General features: G+C 37.1%; 1 protein-coding gene across 2 annotated transcripts in view; it reads left to right on the forward strand.

Moving 5' to 3' along the window:
- NEDD4 (NEDD4 E3 ubiquitin protein ligase) overlaps positions 1 to 15,304 on the forward strand; it is a 177,920-nt gene that overhangs the window by 71,352 nt on the left and 91,264 nt on the right. Inside the window, exon 1 of one of the 2 annotated variants that reach the window (XM_033190034.1) lies at positions 6,894 to 8,740. The exons of the other annotated variant lie outside the window; for it this stretch is intronic. Within the exon in view, the coding sequence (XP_033045925.1) occupies positions 7,193 to 8,740 (1,548 nt within the window). The 5' untranslated portion in view covers positions 6,894 to 7,192. Of the gene's footprint in view, positions 1 to 6,893; positions 8,741 to 15,304 lie in introns of those variants that run through there. 2 annotated transcript variants of the gene reach the window in all.

Here is a 15,304-nt window from a genome sequence, read left to right on the forward strand (position 1 = left end):
GATGGAAACAAATGAAACTTCATATTGTGGGAGTTGTGTGTGTGTTTTGTTTTTAAATCATGAAATATACATACAAAAAAGCTCACATAATATAAATATTTTAAATAATAAGACAAATATGTATATACACACACATTACTCAGCTTAAGAACTAGAACATTACCAAAATCTTTGAAACCCTCCCTAGATCCCTCCTTAGTAGCATCTCCTTTTCTTCCTCCACTAGTAGCCACTGTCCTCAATGTTGTATTTTCCATTCTTTGCTTTTTAAAATACTTTTATCACATATACACACATATATATCCCTAAAAAAGACATTGTTGTTGGCCAGGCATGGTGGCTCATGCCTGTAATCCCAGCACTTTGGGAGGCCGAGGCAGGTGGATCACCTGAGGTCAGGAGTTCAAGACCAGGCTGGCCAACATGGTGAAACTCTGTCTCTACTAAAAATACAAAAATTAGTTGGGCATGATGGTGGGCACTTGTAGTCCCAGCTACTTGGGAGGCTGAGGTGGGAGACTTGCTCGAACCTAGGAGGCGGAGGTTGCAGTGAGCCAAGATCACACCATTGCACTCCAGCCTAGGTGACAAGAGCAAAACTCTATCTCCAAAAAACAAAAACCCACCTTGTTTATTTTGCATATTTTTTAATTTATAAAAATAGTATATCTCTGTAGGCATCCCTCTGATATGCTTTTTTCCTTGATGTTATATTTGTGAGATCTGTGATGACACCTTTCAATGATACATAATTTTCTATACTCTGAAAATATAATAATGCTATAATTTATGTATTTAACCTCCTTAATATTAGTGTTATTAGTGTTATTTCCAGTATTGCTCTTACCAATTGATAAACATTTTTGTGTCTCCGTATATACATCTCTGACTGTATCTCTAAGAGATACATTTTAGAGTTGAATTGCCAGATCATGGTATTACTGTTATTTTTCCTGTTGCCACTGATACCGATGTGAATTCTGCCTTATCATTGGGTGTATTATTGGTGAACTATTTTATTTGCGTTATTTGCATGTTGTCTACAAGGAGGGACAGCTCACATCTGTGCTTTCCACCATGCTTACTTGTCTGGTCCGTTTTGCTAGTAACTTTAGTATTGGTGTGACTCTTTCTTAATGGCCAGAATGGCTGTTTGTCAAACACTGATCAGCAAATTAACATTCCTTGAGCATTTACTGTGTATATAATACTATAAAGTGCGTCATGATAGGTTGGAAGAAAAAAGCATTGCGTTTGATATTAACAGTTGGATATTTATAGATAGATAAATATGACAAATAAAATTTGTTAAACTTTTAACTAAAGGAAAAAAAACAAATAATACATTAATCAAGATATTGTAATGCCTGTAATCCCAGCACTTTGGGAGGCTGAGGCGGGCGGATCAGGAGATGTTCCTGGGGTCAGGAGTTTGACACCAGCCTGGCCAACATGGTGAAAGTCTGTCTCTACTAAAAATACAAAAATTAGCTGGGCGTGATGGTGCGCCCCTATAGTCCCGGCTACTCTGGAGGCTGAGGCATGAGAATGGCTTGAGCCCAGGAGGTGGAGGTTGCAGTGAGCTGAGATCACGCCACTGCATTCCAGCCAGGGCAACAGAGTGAGACTCCATCTTGGGGAGGGGGGGGTAAAAAAAAAAAGTTGTTATAGATCCCCACACTAAGGACTAAGAAATTCTATTATAATCCTGCATTTCTTTGGGGGCATGAGCTTGTAACCCTAAACAACTTATTCAGCCCTTCTAAAAATACCTTCTCACATTTGAAAAATGAGGACAACAATATTTGCCCTGCCTATCTCATAAGCATGTTGTGAGGATAAAATGAGACAGTGACTATGAAAATACTTGGAAAATTCTTTATCATGATACAAATATAAAGTGTTATTTAACATTCATGGACTTACGCCTTTGTAGCTGTCTGATATGATATATTTTGTATTAGCTAAGATATACCATTTAGTATATCTACTGTGTTAGATGCTCTTCTATGCATGGGAAATACAGCTTTTCTCGAGAAACTCGGTTTACCAGCAAAACAAAGAGCCATAGATAATTAGAACAGGGTGGTGTGTGTCATTCTAGTCCTCTGATTTGTTGCTAGTCTCAGCAGGTAAGGGAGGTATAGAGATGACTTGAGATGTTATAGAAACTATAGCCATTGGTGGAGCAACAGACCTGATTGTATAGCAACAAGTGACCTATGTGGTTATAAATGTCATTCTGTCTTTATTCTGCTGAGGCACTCACAACTAAATTTAAAATGTACCATTTTCCTAGCAATTTCTCTTTGAAAATGGAGGGTGAAGAACACAAGTATAATATTAAGCAGAAACAACTTGAGTCATCTGGAAAACGTTTGTAATATAAGTGATATTTGCTTTCAAGAAAGAGTAGGCTTATATCATTGTTTTCCAGCCAATTTTAAGACTTGAGGGTTTTGGCCGGGCGCGGTGGCTCAAGCCTGTAATCCCAGCACTTTGGGAGGCCGAGACGGGCGGATCACGAGGTCAGGAGATCGAGACCATCCTGGCTAACATGGTGAAACCCCGTCTCTACTAAAAATACAAAAAACTAGCCGGGCGACGTGGCAGGCGCCTGTAGTCCCAGCTACTCGGGAGGCTGAGGCAGGAGAATGGCGTGAACCCGGGAGGCGGAGCTTGCAGTGAGCTGAGATCTGGCCACTGCACTCCAGCCTGGGCGGCAGAGCGAGACTCCGTCTCAAAAAAAAAAAAAAAAAAAGACTTGAGGGTTTTAAAATATAGTCGTTTCGGCCGGGCGCGGTGGCTCAAGCCTGTAATCCCAGCACTTTGGGAGGCCGAGACGGGCGGATCACGAGGTCAAGAGATCGAGACCATCCTGGCTAACACAGTGAAACCCCGTCTCTACTAAAAATACAAAAACTAGCCGGGCGAGGTGGCGGGCGCCTGTAGTCCCAGCTACTCGGGAGGCTGAGGCAGGAGAATGGCGTAAACCCGGGAGGCGGAGCTTGCAGTGAGCTGAGATCCGGCCACTGCACTCCAGCCCGGGCGACAGAGCGAGACTCCGCCTCAAAAAAAAAAAAAAAAAAAAAAAAATATAGTCGTTTCATTATGGTGATGGTGGTGGTGGTGGTGGCAATAATGACAGAACATTTCAGAATTATGTGCCTTAAAAAAATTCTACCCACCAATGCAAAAGTTAGCGCTGGGTCACCAGTCTAAGACATACACCTGTACACATTCAGCCACTGGTTTTAGGAGCTGCCTATATTCTGGGTGGAGACCCTGTGCTTCTCACATTTAGCAGTTGTATTAGTGAAGCTTCTCCAGAGAAACAGAAACAATGGATTGTGTATATATTTTATGTATTATTTATTTTTCATATATTTTATATATGAAATTATGTATAATATATGAATATATATATTTCCACACTATATATGTATATAGTGAAAACTGCAATCTGAAATCTGCGGGGCAGGCCAGGAAGCTGAGAACTTAGGCAGGGATTCTACATCGTAGTCTTGAGGCAGAATTGCTGCTGCTTCTTACAAAACCTGTGTTTGCTCTCAAAGCCCTCGGCTGATTGGATAAGACCCCCACACATTGTGGAGGGCAATGTGCTCTACTCAAAGTCTACTGATGTAAATGCTAATCATGTCTAAATGTCTTCATAGCAATGTCTATACTGGTGTTTGACCAAACTACTGAGTACCATAACCTATCGAAGTTGATACGTACAATTAACCACCGCAGCTGACTTTGGCCTTCAAAGTTCAGTCAATGATTAAGATTACCCAGAGGCTATCCATACCATGTAGATAATTACATTATTTTCCGTGTAGATGATCAGTAACCAACAACTCAGAATGTGGGGTTCTTAACTTCAATCTATGAAACACTTTATATTTGTATCATGATAAAGAATTTTCCAAGTATTTTCATAGTCACTGTCTCATTTTATCCTCACAACATGCTTATGAGATAGGCAGGGCAAATATTGTTGTCCTCATAGATTGAAGTTAAGTTTCACTCCAAAATATGCAATTCTATGTAGGACGTGCATGGATTATTTCCAGATGAGGGCTGCCATGTCCCTCCAGTTCTTCTACTCTTAAGGTTAGGGTTAACACTCCTATTTGGTATTTGCTGGACTGAGGAACTACATTTTATAGCAAGTTCCCTGATTTCCCATGCAACTGCTGTAATAGCAGTATAGATCCTATGTTCAGACCTCAGCCAGCAGTGCAAACTGTTCAGCCTCCCTAGAATTTAAACTCAGACTAGAGTGCTAGGAAGTGCATGTGATTCTCTTACCTTACTTTTCCTTGGCTGAAACCCTCTCTGTAAATTTTTCAAACGTCATTCCTTCTTGTCCACCTGCAGTGCTTTTTGATATTTCTTTATAAGTGACAGCTGGATCAACTTCAACAACAACAATAACAAAAATCCTGAAAGAAAGCGTCAGGCATTCAGAGTGCCTGTGGTGACACCATCTATCCATCCAGACTTCTCTCTGGTGTCTTTTGGTGCTTACTTTGTGCCCAGGACAAGCTCAGGAGCCTCAGAAGAACTGTGTAGTTATGGTCCATGCTCTCCGGAAAGTTAAAATCTAGTTAGGGGACGTGGAACTGATGCTTATAGTGAAGCTTACCAAAGAGAAGACATTTATCTGGCCAAATACTTGGAGTTCGTTATTTTATATGTTAATAATCAGAGGAGCTTTTCCTGTTTCCAGGAAGTTGTAGGCCACAGGCATGAACAATTAGATCTCAATGATTAGCCTATTAGAAGGGATTCATTCTTTGAGTTATTAGACCCCACACTTAATCCCAGAAAGAAAGCTGAGGTCATTTGAAGGCAGAGTAAAACAGGACTCCTCCTTATTTAAAAGAAAAAGATGTTGGCCGGGCACGGTGGCTCAAGCCTGTAATCCCAGCACTTTGGGAGGCCGAGACAGGAGGATCATGAGGTCAGGAGATCGAGACCATCCTGGCTAACATGGTGAAACCCCGTCTCTACTAAAAAATACAAAAAACTAGCCGGGCGAGGTGGCCGCCGCCTGTAGTCCCAGCTACTCGGGAGGCTGAGGCAGGAGAATGGCGTAAACCCGGGAGGCGGAGCTTGCAGTGAGCTGAGAACCGGCCACTGCACTCCAGCCTGGGCAACAGAGCGAGACTCCGTCTCGAAAAAGATGTTAAGGGAATATTGACTGAAGTCTGTAAAATCTTAAAGGAGATAGGTTATACAAAACCAAAATAACATAATAATTGTATTACTAAATTTCCAATTATTGTACACATTTGAAAATACAATGCTGTTTCATTCTAGTCAAATATAATTCAGTAAATTCCCATAATTCTGTTTTGTTGTGTCTTAATTGATTGAATATCTGTTTAGAAAATTCTGATCGAAAACAGATCTATCTTAAGCAGTTTTTTTAAAACAAAGTATGTTTTACATATTTGCTTTTACTTAGGAAAAAAAAACTTACTTAGAAAAATACAACTTGGGTGTAGCAGCATGTGGTATAAACAACGGAACTATTTTACCTTTTACTTTCCTATGAATGAGCCAGTATATATTTATTGCTGGAGTTCCAGCTATAAAATTTAGGTAAGGGGTTTAAATATACCCTAGAGTATTATTTAAAAATAAATTTGTTTCTTTCAAATAGAATACCAACCCTGGTCTATGGCATTTGGGAGAGAAATTAAAATATTAAATTTTTATTACCTAGTAAACTGAAAATAAAGGTTAAATAAATACAAAGCAGAAAAAATATATACAAAATCACAACCTCTAAAAGGACAAACAGTCAACTGTTCTCTACTGTGGAAGCTTTATCAGCACTGCTGAGTAATTCCACCTCTAGGGCAGGGCTAGCTCTCAAAAATGTAAACAAGTATGCACTTTGTTTATATAAAGAAATGTACAGCTTGGTTTATATTTCTTTATAGATATCAAACAGCTAAATGGATTGTTTCAAAGCACCAGCAGGGGCCAGCAAAGAGCTCTTAGAGTTTTTCAGAACAGAATTGGCATTGAGATATGTTTATTTGATGTGTTAAATCCTTTTTAGACTTCTTTACTTACCACAACACTCTCTTAAGTGAATGAATTGCAGAGACAGTGAAATAAAATATCCTATGTGTTCAAACTATCTTGGGTATAGTTTTTTTTTTTTCTAATCTGCATGTATTTTTATTGGAATGTTTGCTTAGGCTATTTCTTGGCAGAGTTTTAATAGTCAAAATATAAATGGCATCATTTAAAGACTGTTCTACTTGGCTGGAAAAGGCCTTAAAATTACAGGAGAAAATGCTTAGTGACAGTTTCTCTTAAACTTTTTTTCTCGAACCTATGCTTCAGTTTTGCAATGGTATTACTAGGGTAATTTTGTAGTTCTGTCCTTAAGCTTTCACTTTTTATGTAATTAGCACTTTAGAAGCTAAAATATGTATCTGTTTGATGTAGTGCTAAAGTTTAAAATTCATCCTAAAGTTTTGGTATTTCCAAATATACAGAACTGTTTGAATTCACGAATTAAAAAAAAAAATTAACAGTGCCTATATTAACTAACTTGACTAGATTCCTAGTATGACTACTATTTGGAAATTCAATCTTTGATTTGATACTTAATTACATGGGGTTTCGTTCCTACCAACTTCCTGTAATTCTATACCTATGGGTAAAAATATTAGTGGTCAAAGTTGGCTGGAGAAAGTATAGGCACTGCGATTCACATAGTTAAATGTTCATTTAGTAGAGCTGGGGTGAAAAAATACTGTTTCAACATGAAATGTTAGAAGATTGTTGTTCTTGTGTTACGCATTCATGCAAATTGGAGAAGGTATAATTGAAACAAGGTTGGCTGTGTTTGAGTCAGTGTGCTGCAGCTGAGCTCAGCTTAAAGGTCGCTGGAAATCAAGTGCTTTGTAAGTGAAGGCATTTTGACTACAAGCGGTTCAAGACATTTTGGAAACGTCAGTCTCTGGAATGGGTCGTCTTTTTCTTTCTATGATATCTGGTATCTAATGTTTTACTTAGGATAAAGACTACTACTTAATAGCTCTTTTAGGCACCACAAATGATTTTTTCTTTTGATGCAGTGCAGCTGCTTCTAGCCTGTCTACGGACAGAGATCTTTGTTATGACTTTCAGCTCTTAACATGTTTGGAAATGAGAACAAATGGCACAAAGCTTACGATTGCACTTTGCAGCCAGAAGAAGCAATACTTACCCTTTGTCAGAAACCTCCGGAGATGACTTGGATAGCCATGTTCACATGTGCTTCAAGAGACCAACACGGATTTCAGCGTCTAACGTTGTTCAAATGAAGCTGACTCCCAGACAGACTGCACTAGCTCCGTTAATAAAGGAAAACGTTCAGTCTCAAGAAAGATCGTCTGTTCCCTCATCTGAAAATGTTAATAAAAAGAGCAGCTGTCTACAGATTTCACTACAGCCAACAAGGTACAGTGGATATCTTCAGTCTAGCAATGTCTTAGCTGATAGTGATGATGCCTCATTTACTTGTATCTTGAAGGATGGTATTTACAGCAGTGCTGTGGTCGATAGTGAATTGAATGCAGTGAATGATGGTAACCTTGTAAGCAGTCCAGCCATTTGTAGTGGTAGCCTTAGTAACTTTTCAACCAGTGATAATGGATCTTACAGCAGCAACGGTAGTGATTTCGGGTCATGTGCAAGTATCACAAGTGGAGGTTCATACACTAACAGTGTCATCAGTGACAGTAGTAGTTATACATTGCCACCAAGTGATGATACTTTTTTGGGTGGAAACTTACCTTCTGACAGCACCTCCAATGGAATTGTGACAAACAGGAATACTACTCCATGTGAAATTTTTTCAAGAAGTACAAGTACAGATCCTTTTGTCCAGGATGACTTGGAACGTGGATTAGAGATTATGAAATTGCCAGCGAGCAGGAACACAAAAATTCCACTAAAACGTTGCTCCTCCTTAGTCATTTTTCCTAGGAGTCCTTCAAATACCCCACCGACTTCTCCGACAAGTCCATGTACTCTTCTGAGCAAAGGATCCTATCAAACTTCACACCAGTTTGTTATTTCTCCTAGTGAAATTGCACATAATGAGGATGGCACTGGTGCTAAAGGATTTCTTTCAACAGCTGTCAATGGACTTCGGTTATCTAAAACAATTTTTACCCCTGGAGAAGTAAGAGACATACGGCCGCTTCACAGGAAGGGCTCGTTACAGAAGAAAATTGTTCTTTCGAATAATACTCCCACACAGACTGTCTGTGAAAAGTCATCTGAAGGATATTCTTGTGTTTCAGTGCATTTCGCCCAACAAAAAACAGCTACATTAAATTGTGAAACAACAAATGGTGATTGTAAACCAGAAATGTCAGAAATTAAGCTTAATTCTGATTCAGAGTATATTAAGCTCACGCATAGGACATCCGCATGTTTGCCATCCTCCCAAAACGTAGATTATCAAATAAATATCAATGGAGAATTGGAAAGACCAAATTCACAGATGAACAAAAACCATGGTATTTTACAAAGAAGTATTTCATTGGGAGGAGCTTATCCAAATATTTCCTGTCTATCCAGCCTTAAGCACAATTGTTCTAAAGGGGGACCATCTCAGTTACTCATAAAGTTTGCATCTGGAAATGAAGGTAAAGTGGATAATTTATCAAGAGACAGCAACAGAGATTGCACAAATGAACTGTCTAATTCTTGCAAGGTAAGTTTCCTTTGATCTTGATAAATATTAATTTATACGAGAATAACTTAATGAAATATTTGGAGAAAATTTATTATTATAACCAAGCAGTTTTATATATTTTCCTGGTCCTTAGCTAGCAGTACTTTGTAGTCATAAATTTTATATTTGTAAATCTGAAGAACCCTATGTATAGTTTTTTACTGTATTTGTTACTTTACCAATGTACAAAATGTGTATTTTTAAAAATCTTCCTAAGTGATTTAAGCTGTAAAACTTTACAACATAAAAACAAACTTTGAATAACAGTCTATTTCTTAAGATTTTATCTTGGTATCTTTTTCCTTTAAATGGTATAGTATTCTATTTTGTAGCTCAGTATTTTATTCCTATGTTGAAAACCATCATTTTGCTTTCTCCCCTTCTTAATCATTATGAAATAGAGTAAAATTTAGAATGCTTATTTAAAATATTAAACAAAACCCCATATCAAAGTGTGAAGATCTTGTTATAAATTATCATAGAGGAACTATATCTCTAAAATACATGTATTGATAAGATCATTCATAAAAGCTATTATGCTACATGTTTAAAGCAGAGGAAAAATAAATGGCATTTACATTTGTATATACCCTTAACTATGGAATTTTGTTTCTACCCTATTTTTCATGAGCCACGAGTTAATACTGCCTTCTAAAATGTAACTCACTCTTTCAACAATATTGAATTCTAAGTTTTAATATTTTTGGATTTGGTTTAAATTGCTAGGCATTTCCCACAATTTTCTATTTACCTTTTCATTTTTGATAATTCAACTTTATTATATTAGTAATTTAACCCTTTTGAATCTTAGCCAAAAGTTCTTAAGTATTTAAAATGGTTTGAACTGAAATAGAATTTTAAAATTTCTGTATTTGGAATGTTTTGCCAGGTTCCAAGAAATTTAAAAAATTTTCTAACTAAAGCAGTTTTACATGACAGTACATAATAGTTTGGGGAGGAAAAAACTTTATCTATTTATCTGTATTTTTGTAACATCCAATATGCTTATTAAAGATTTTTTTTTAAAAAAATCTTCTGGATAAGTAGCTTTAGGTGAATAAAATAGTAATTGCTAGTTTATTTTCTCTCTTCTGAAATCTAGTAAATATAACAATTGTTACCAATGCCCAGATGTTAATATAAGCCACTACTTTACTGAGGATAAAAAAAGATCAGATTTCAAATTCTGATCTATATTTTACAATTTTTAATTCCATTTAGGAAACTTTTCCAAAACCAGCTTTTAGGATATTATAATCCAATCAACTATTTTTCTTCCTAAAAGGAAGAAATGAAATGGCACTGAGAAGAAACATTAGCACTATGCTAATTGAGTTAATGTTACTTATAAATTTCTTTTACACGTAATGAAATAACCTGAAAGGAATAATTCATGTATAAATATTTGTAGAAATACCTTAAAATAGTTTATTTTATGGTAATAATTATAGTTTGTTGTGGATACTTTTGAGAAGAGTATTTTAAATGTATTTTTTAATGAAATGTGGATCAAATGCCTTTTGCATTGTTAAAAATATCCATTGTTACTGGTTTTATTTATGCTTAGGTAAACTAACTTAAATATTTTTTGTGACAATCAAATGTATAACTTTGTGCAGATTCTATCTTTTGGTAGATTATTGGATTATAAAGTAGTTCAGAAGTATGCAGTTTGCTGGAGATTTAAATTGTCCCCCTTTTAATGTTTATTAGACTTCTCTTTATAAAAGCATTGTAAACCATACAGTGACAGTTAAATTTAATTTATACTATATCTAAATAGATCTAATTGATAAATCAAGGCTTGTTTTATGAAGAAGATTCTAGTGTTGCTTTTTCTAAATATAGCAGTGGCAACAATGATGGGTTTTAGAAATAATCCTGTGTTTATCAATAATTATATATTAATCTAATTATAGTGGTATATTGTAACTCATTTATAAATAAACAGCTCCCAAAATATTTCCCATGACTCCAGTTAGTCTGGGTTAGTATTCTGATATGCTGAGTCTGGATTCACATTTAACAAGTTGATATTAGAGTAGCATTTAGTAATGTCAGCTATCTGTACTGAGCAGTCGTGAAATTAAATCACTGTTTTGGTCAGAGACCCTGGTTTCTAAAGCACTGAGAGTCTACACATTCTTTTCTTTTATGTTTAGCTACCAGTCTCTAGCAGTATAAGATTGAGTTTCTAGCTTTCAATAATCAACAGCTCAATAATGACTGAGTTTTTAAATCTAGTGAGAACTTTTACCTGTATCTGGGACACTGTCTGTGTTCTGTGTTTACAACTTAGAGTGAAGATGAGACTTTGTAGTCTGTGTTTATTTCAGGCATAGCAAACAACATAACAGTGACTGGCATATGTTTATTATGTATGCCTTCTGAAATACAATATTACTTTTGTAAAGGCTATATAATGACTTTTGATCTGAAAATAAATATTTGATATTTTAACAGTATGTGTAATATTTTGTCAGTTCAATCAAGAAGCAGGTTAAGGAACTAAAGTACTACGTATACAGTTATAAAAATGATTGCTATTCAGATTTCTAAATCTATATAGTAGTTAGTTTTCTCTACTGTTATTTTGTTTCCCTCATCTGTTATTTTCTGAATCTCCTATGTTATGTTGTTAGGATGCTCAGAGATTTCAGTACCCTATTATTTAATGTGCATTAGCATTTTGCCCAAGCTTGAATGTCTTCCATTCTTTGCTTATATTCATATTTTTATTAGAATTATTTTTTACATTTTTTTCTTTTTGTTATAAAAGTTTTTGTTCATTATCTGTAACTTAATCCTAAATAGGTAAATTGCTACTATTCTAGTATAGTAGAACTGTAATAAACTTATGTCTCAATTATTTCAAAGCCTTTAACACTGATCTCAAGATTATACATTTCAATATTTTCTTATTTAATTGTTCTTCCTAAAATAGATGTTTTAAATATAAAATTACTTAAATGTTCCATTATTTTCCAGTCCCTATTTTACTAAATTTAGCAGAATATTTAGAGAGATTTGGTTAAATTTATTTTGAGCAGCACTTATAAAAACCAATGGAATTTATAAATATTCTAAAATGTGATGCCATAATGTTAATGACTAGTTTTAGAAAGTTGGTGAAAAATGTATATTTGTACCTGTATATTTCTTAGAACTGAGGAATCGTTAATTTCAGACAGGTTCAAAGTGCTGAGTTGTTTGCTTGAAAATATTTTGTTTTCTCTGTAGATGTGTCTTGTTTAATTCATCCAGTACACATTTGAGTGCCAGGCCCTGTCCCAAGTACTGAGAATAAAAGATGAGTAAAATACAGTCTCTATTTAGGGGACCTCCAATTCTAGTAATAGGGACATGCTGGTAAACATAAAAATTTTCAGTCTAATATGTGATGTGCTAAATAGAGTTGTGTATGAAAAAGTAGAAAGATGTGACATTATTCATCTGGAGAGAGGACCTGGTTGATAGAGGAAGGTTTCCCAGAGGAGGTGACATTTGAACTGAGTCTTGATAGGTAAACTAGAGTTCATCAGACAGAGAAATCAAAGAGATTCTAGGGCAGGGATTCCCCATCTCAGCATTATTATATTGTGCTGGACACTTTTGTAGTAGGGGCTGTCCTGTGCACTGTAGGATATTTAGCAGCATCCCTGGCCTCCACCCACTAAATGCTAGTAACACCCCTTTCTCCCAGTGTGACAATCAAAAAGTGTCCCCAGACGTTGCCAGATGTCCCCTAGGGGCAAAATTGTCCCCTGTAGAGAAAAACTGCTGTAGGTGTCAGCAGCAGCATATGCAAGACTAGAGATGTGAAAGAATCTCACACTGTAAATAGTCCAGTGGGGCTCAAGCATAGGGTAGCCTGGGGATGTGGGAGGAGGTGATCTGCCAGAAGTGGGTCAGAGCTGATTAGGCCTGGTGCTTCATGCTGAAGACAAAGAAGGTGGTCTTCTGCTGAGAGTCAGTAGTTGGGCAGTGGAAGTCTTTAGAGAGTGTGAAGTGCTCTCTTTAAGGTTTTTAGAAGATAATTTTTCATGATTTCATGGATTATAAATGAATTTAAGTTTTCTTAACTTGGATGATTGGGTTAACAGGGATGTTATGAACTAAGATGAAGAACTCAGGAGAGGGGCCAGATTGGGAGGGTGAAGAAGAAATCACAAATTAAGTTTATGTGCATCAGAGGCTGCCCTGGTAGTGCTGTTTTCAAGTAGGGCAGTTGGAGATACAGGACCAAGGCTCAGGAGAGAGGTGAGAGTTAGAAATGTAGATTGGGAGTCAGGAGTACAGTCAAAGCCTCAGGTAAGGATAAACATGTTAGGGAAGGTATACAGTGAGATGGGAAGGGAAGATAAATTATAATTCTGGGGACTACCAACTTTGGTGAGGTGGTAGAAGAGGGCATAAAGAGGAGACTAAGGAGGAACCACATAGAGGCCTAGAGAGCATGGAGGCACGGAGAGCATGGAGGCATGGAGAGCATGGAGGCGTGGAGAGCATGGAGGTGTGGAGGCATGGAAGCATGGGTGAAAGGTGAGGGAAGGATGACAGCAGACAGTACCACAGAGAACATAAGTATCCACTGGATATGGTAGCTAGAAGGTCTGTTAGCAAGAGTAGGCTCAGGAGAATGCAGGGTTAAAAGCCAGATTGAAGAAAGAATAAAACAGGTCAGGAAGCAGAAACAGCCAGTGTAGGTTGCTTGCTTGGTGTCATAAAATTAGCACGAGATAGCATAGGCAAGGTATATATTTAGTGATTGTTATACAGAAGGCATATGTGAAGTAGATATAAGATGTATAAGACAAACTCACTCTCTACAGGGAGAGTACAGTCTCTTTTTCCTGGAGAAAAAAATAAATGTTACAGTCTTCTATTCTTTCACCTTGGAACTATAGAATAAGCAAGTATGATCAGTGAAAACTGAAACGGAGATTCAGCAATATCAGATGAAGGAAACAAAATTACAAGTGAAAACTTGAAATTGCTTATGAATATTCATAACTCATTTTGGACAGCATTAGTCTAACTTTCTCAGTCCCCTCTCTACCACCAAAAATAAGACAAAACAAAATAGAGCTTCCATGCAGAAAACAAGTCAAGGTTTTAAGGCGTATTCCCAGAAACTACTTGGAGAATAGGCAATTCTGTCTATTTTGCTGGCTTCTTCTAGGCTATGGAGCCTACCATGTGCTAGCTCTTGTGAGGCCTCACCCGTTTGTACCCACTCTCCCTTTACATCACAGGTGACGGGGAAGTAAGACAGACCGGGAGAGGCCAGGACAAGAGCCTTTGTAGGCTGAAGGGGCTTGGCAGAGTCTCTGGGTGAGACCAGGCGATGTGTTGAGGTCAGGAAGGTGGTTAGCAGAAGGAGCAAATGAGCGCTGAGAAAGGGAACCAATTGTCTTGTCAGCATATCCTGGAAATAATCCAAAGTATTGCTCACACGTCTGGTTCAGTATCCTTTGTTCGTTGTGTAAAATTGGAAGACTGTGGTCAGATGAAGACAGATACTTAGAGATATAATAATTTCAAAACCAGGGGTGAGCAGATCTGTCCCAGTTCAATGAGATGTTTTGGGAAGGACTCAACATGGGAGCAATTGTTGAAAAGCAATTTTACCCACACTAAGATTGAAGCGAACTGTTGGGATAGAACAAGAACAGCAGACCTGAGGGCTCAGACGAGCAACCAGCTAGTGTGTATGTGTAGCTCGATTCATGGGTGAGTCACAGCAAAGAACAACTTGAACAAGTAAGTAAATTCATGGCATTTCTAGTTAGGCTCGAGGATGTCTTTTGGGGGAGAAAGAGCGTAGGCCTTCTCTTGACTTAGAGGTATTATAAAACCATAACACTATGAAACATTTTTATTACCTTAGTAGTAAAATACATTACCCAAGCAAGATATTGATGATATAGTAGACCATGTCTTTAAATTCAGTTATAACTAAACTTAGTTAAGTATAGTTATACCTGAAGTTAAGTACAGATATACCTAAAATAATGTTATCCTGAATTGCTTCCTTTTATTTACTTTTTCTCTCATTTTTTTTTTTTTTTTAAATGATGAGGTCTCATTATGTTACACAAGCTGGATTTGAACTCCTGGGCTAAAGCAATCCTCTTGCCTCAGCTTCCTGTGTAGCTGGGACTACAGGTGTACTGCTGTGTCCAACTTGTAGGCTACCCTCTAATGCTTTATTAAGGAATTAGAGAATGGCTTATTAAGATGTCAGCAGGACCAGTGATTTTTAAATTCTCATGTGCATGTAAATAACATGGCGATCTTATTAAAATGCAGATTCTGGTTCGGGTTCAGTAGGTCTCAGAGTGGGAGCCTGAGATTTCTGTATTTCTAACAGATCGTACCAATGCTGCTAATTCCCCAGACACACTTTGAGAAGTAAATCTTAAGGCCATTCTTTGATGCGAACAGTAATACAGTTCAAAGTCGAATTATCCCTTGAGTCCCTGAAATGCCATGATTGTGGCCATTATCATGAGTAATTCATTAAAAACATATCAATAATAC

Source organism: Trachypithecus francoisi, unplaced genomic scaffold (assembly GCF_009764315.1).
Source record: "Trachypithecus francoisi isolate TF-2019V2 unplaced genomic scaffold, Tfra_2.0 Lachesis_group3, whole genome shotgun sequence".
NCBI lineage: Eukaryota > Metazoa > Chordata > Mammalia > Primates > Cercopithecidae > Trachypithecus > Trachypithecus francoisi.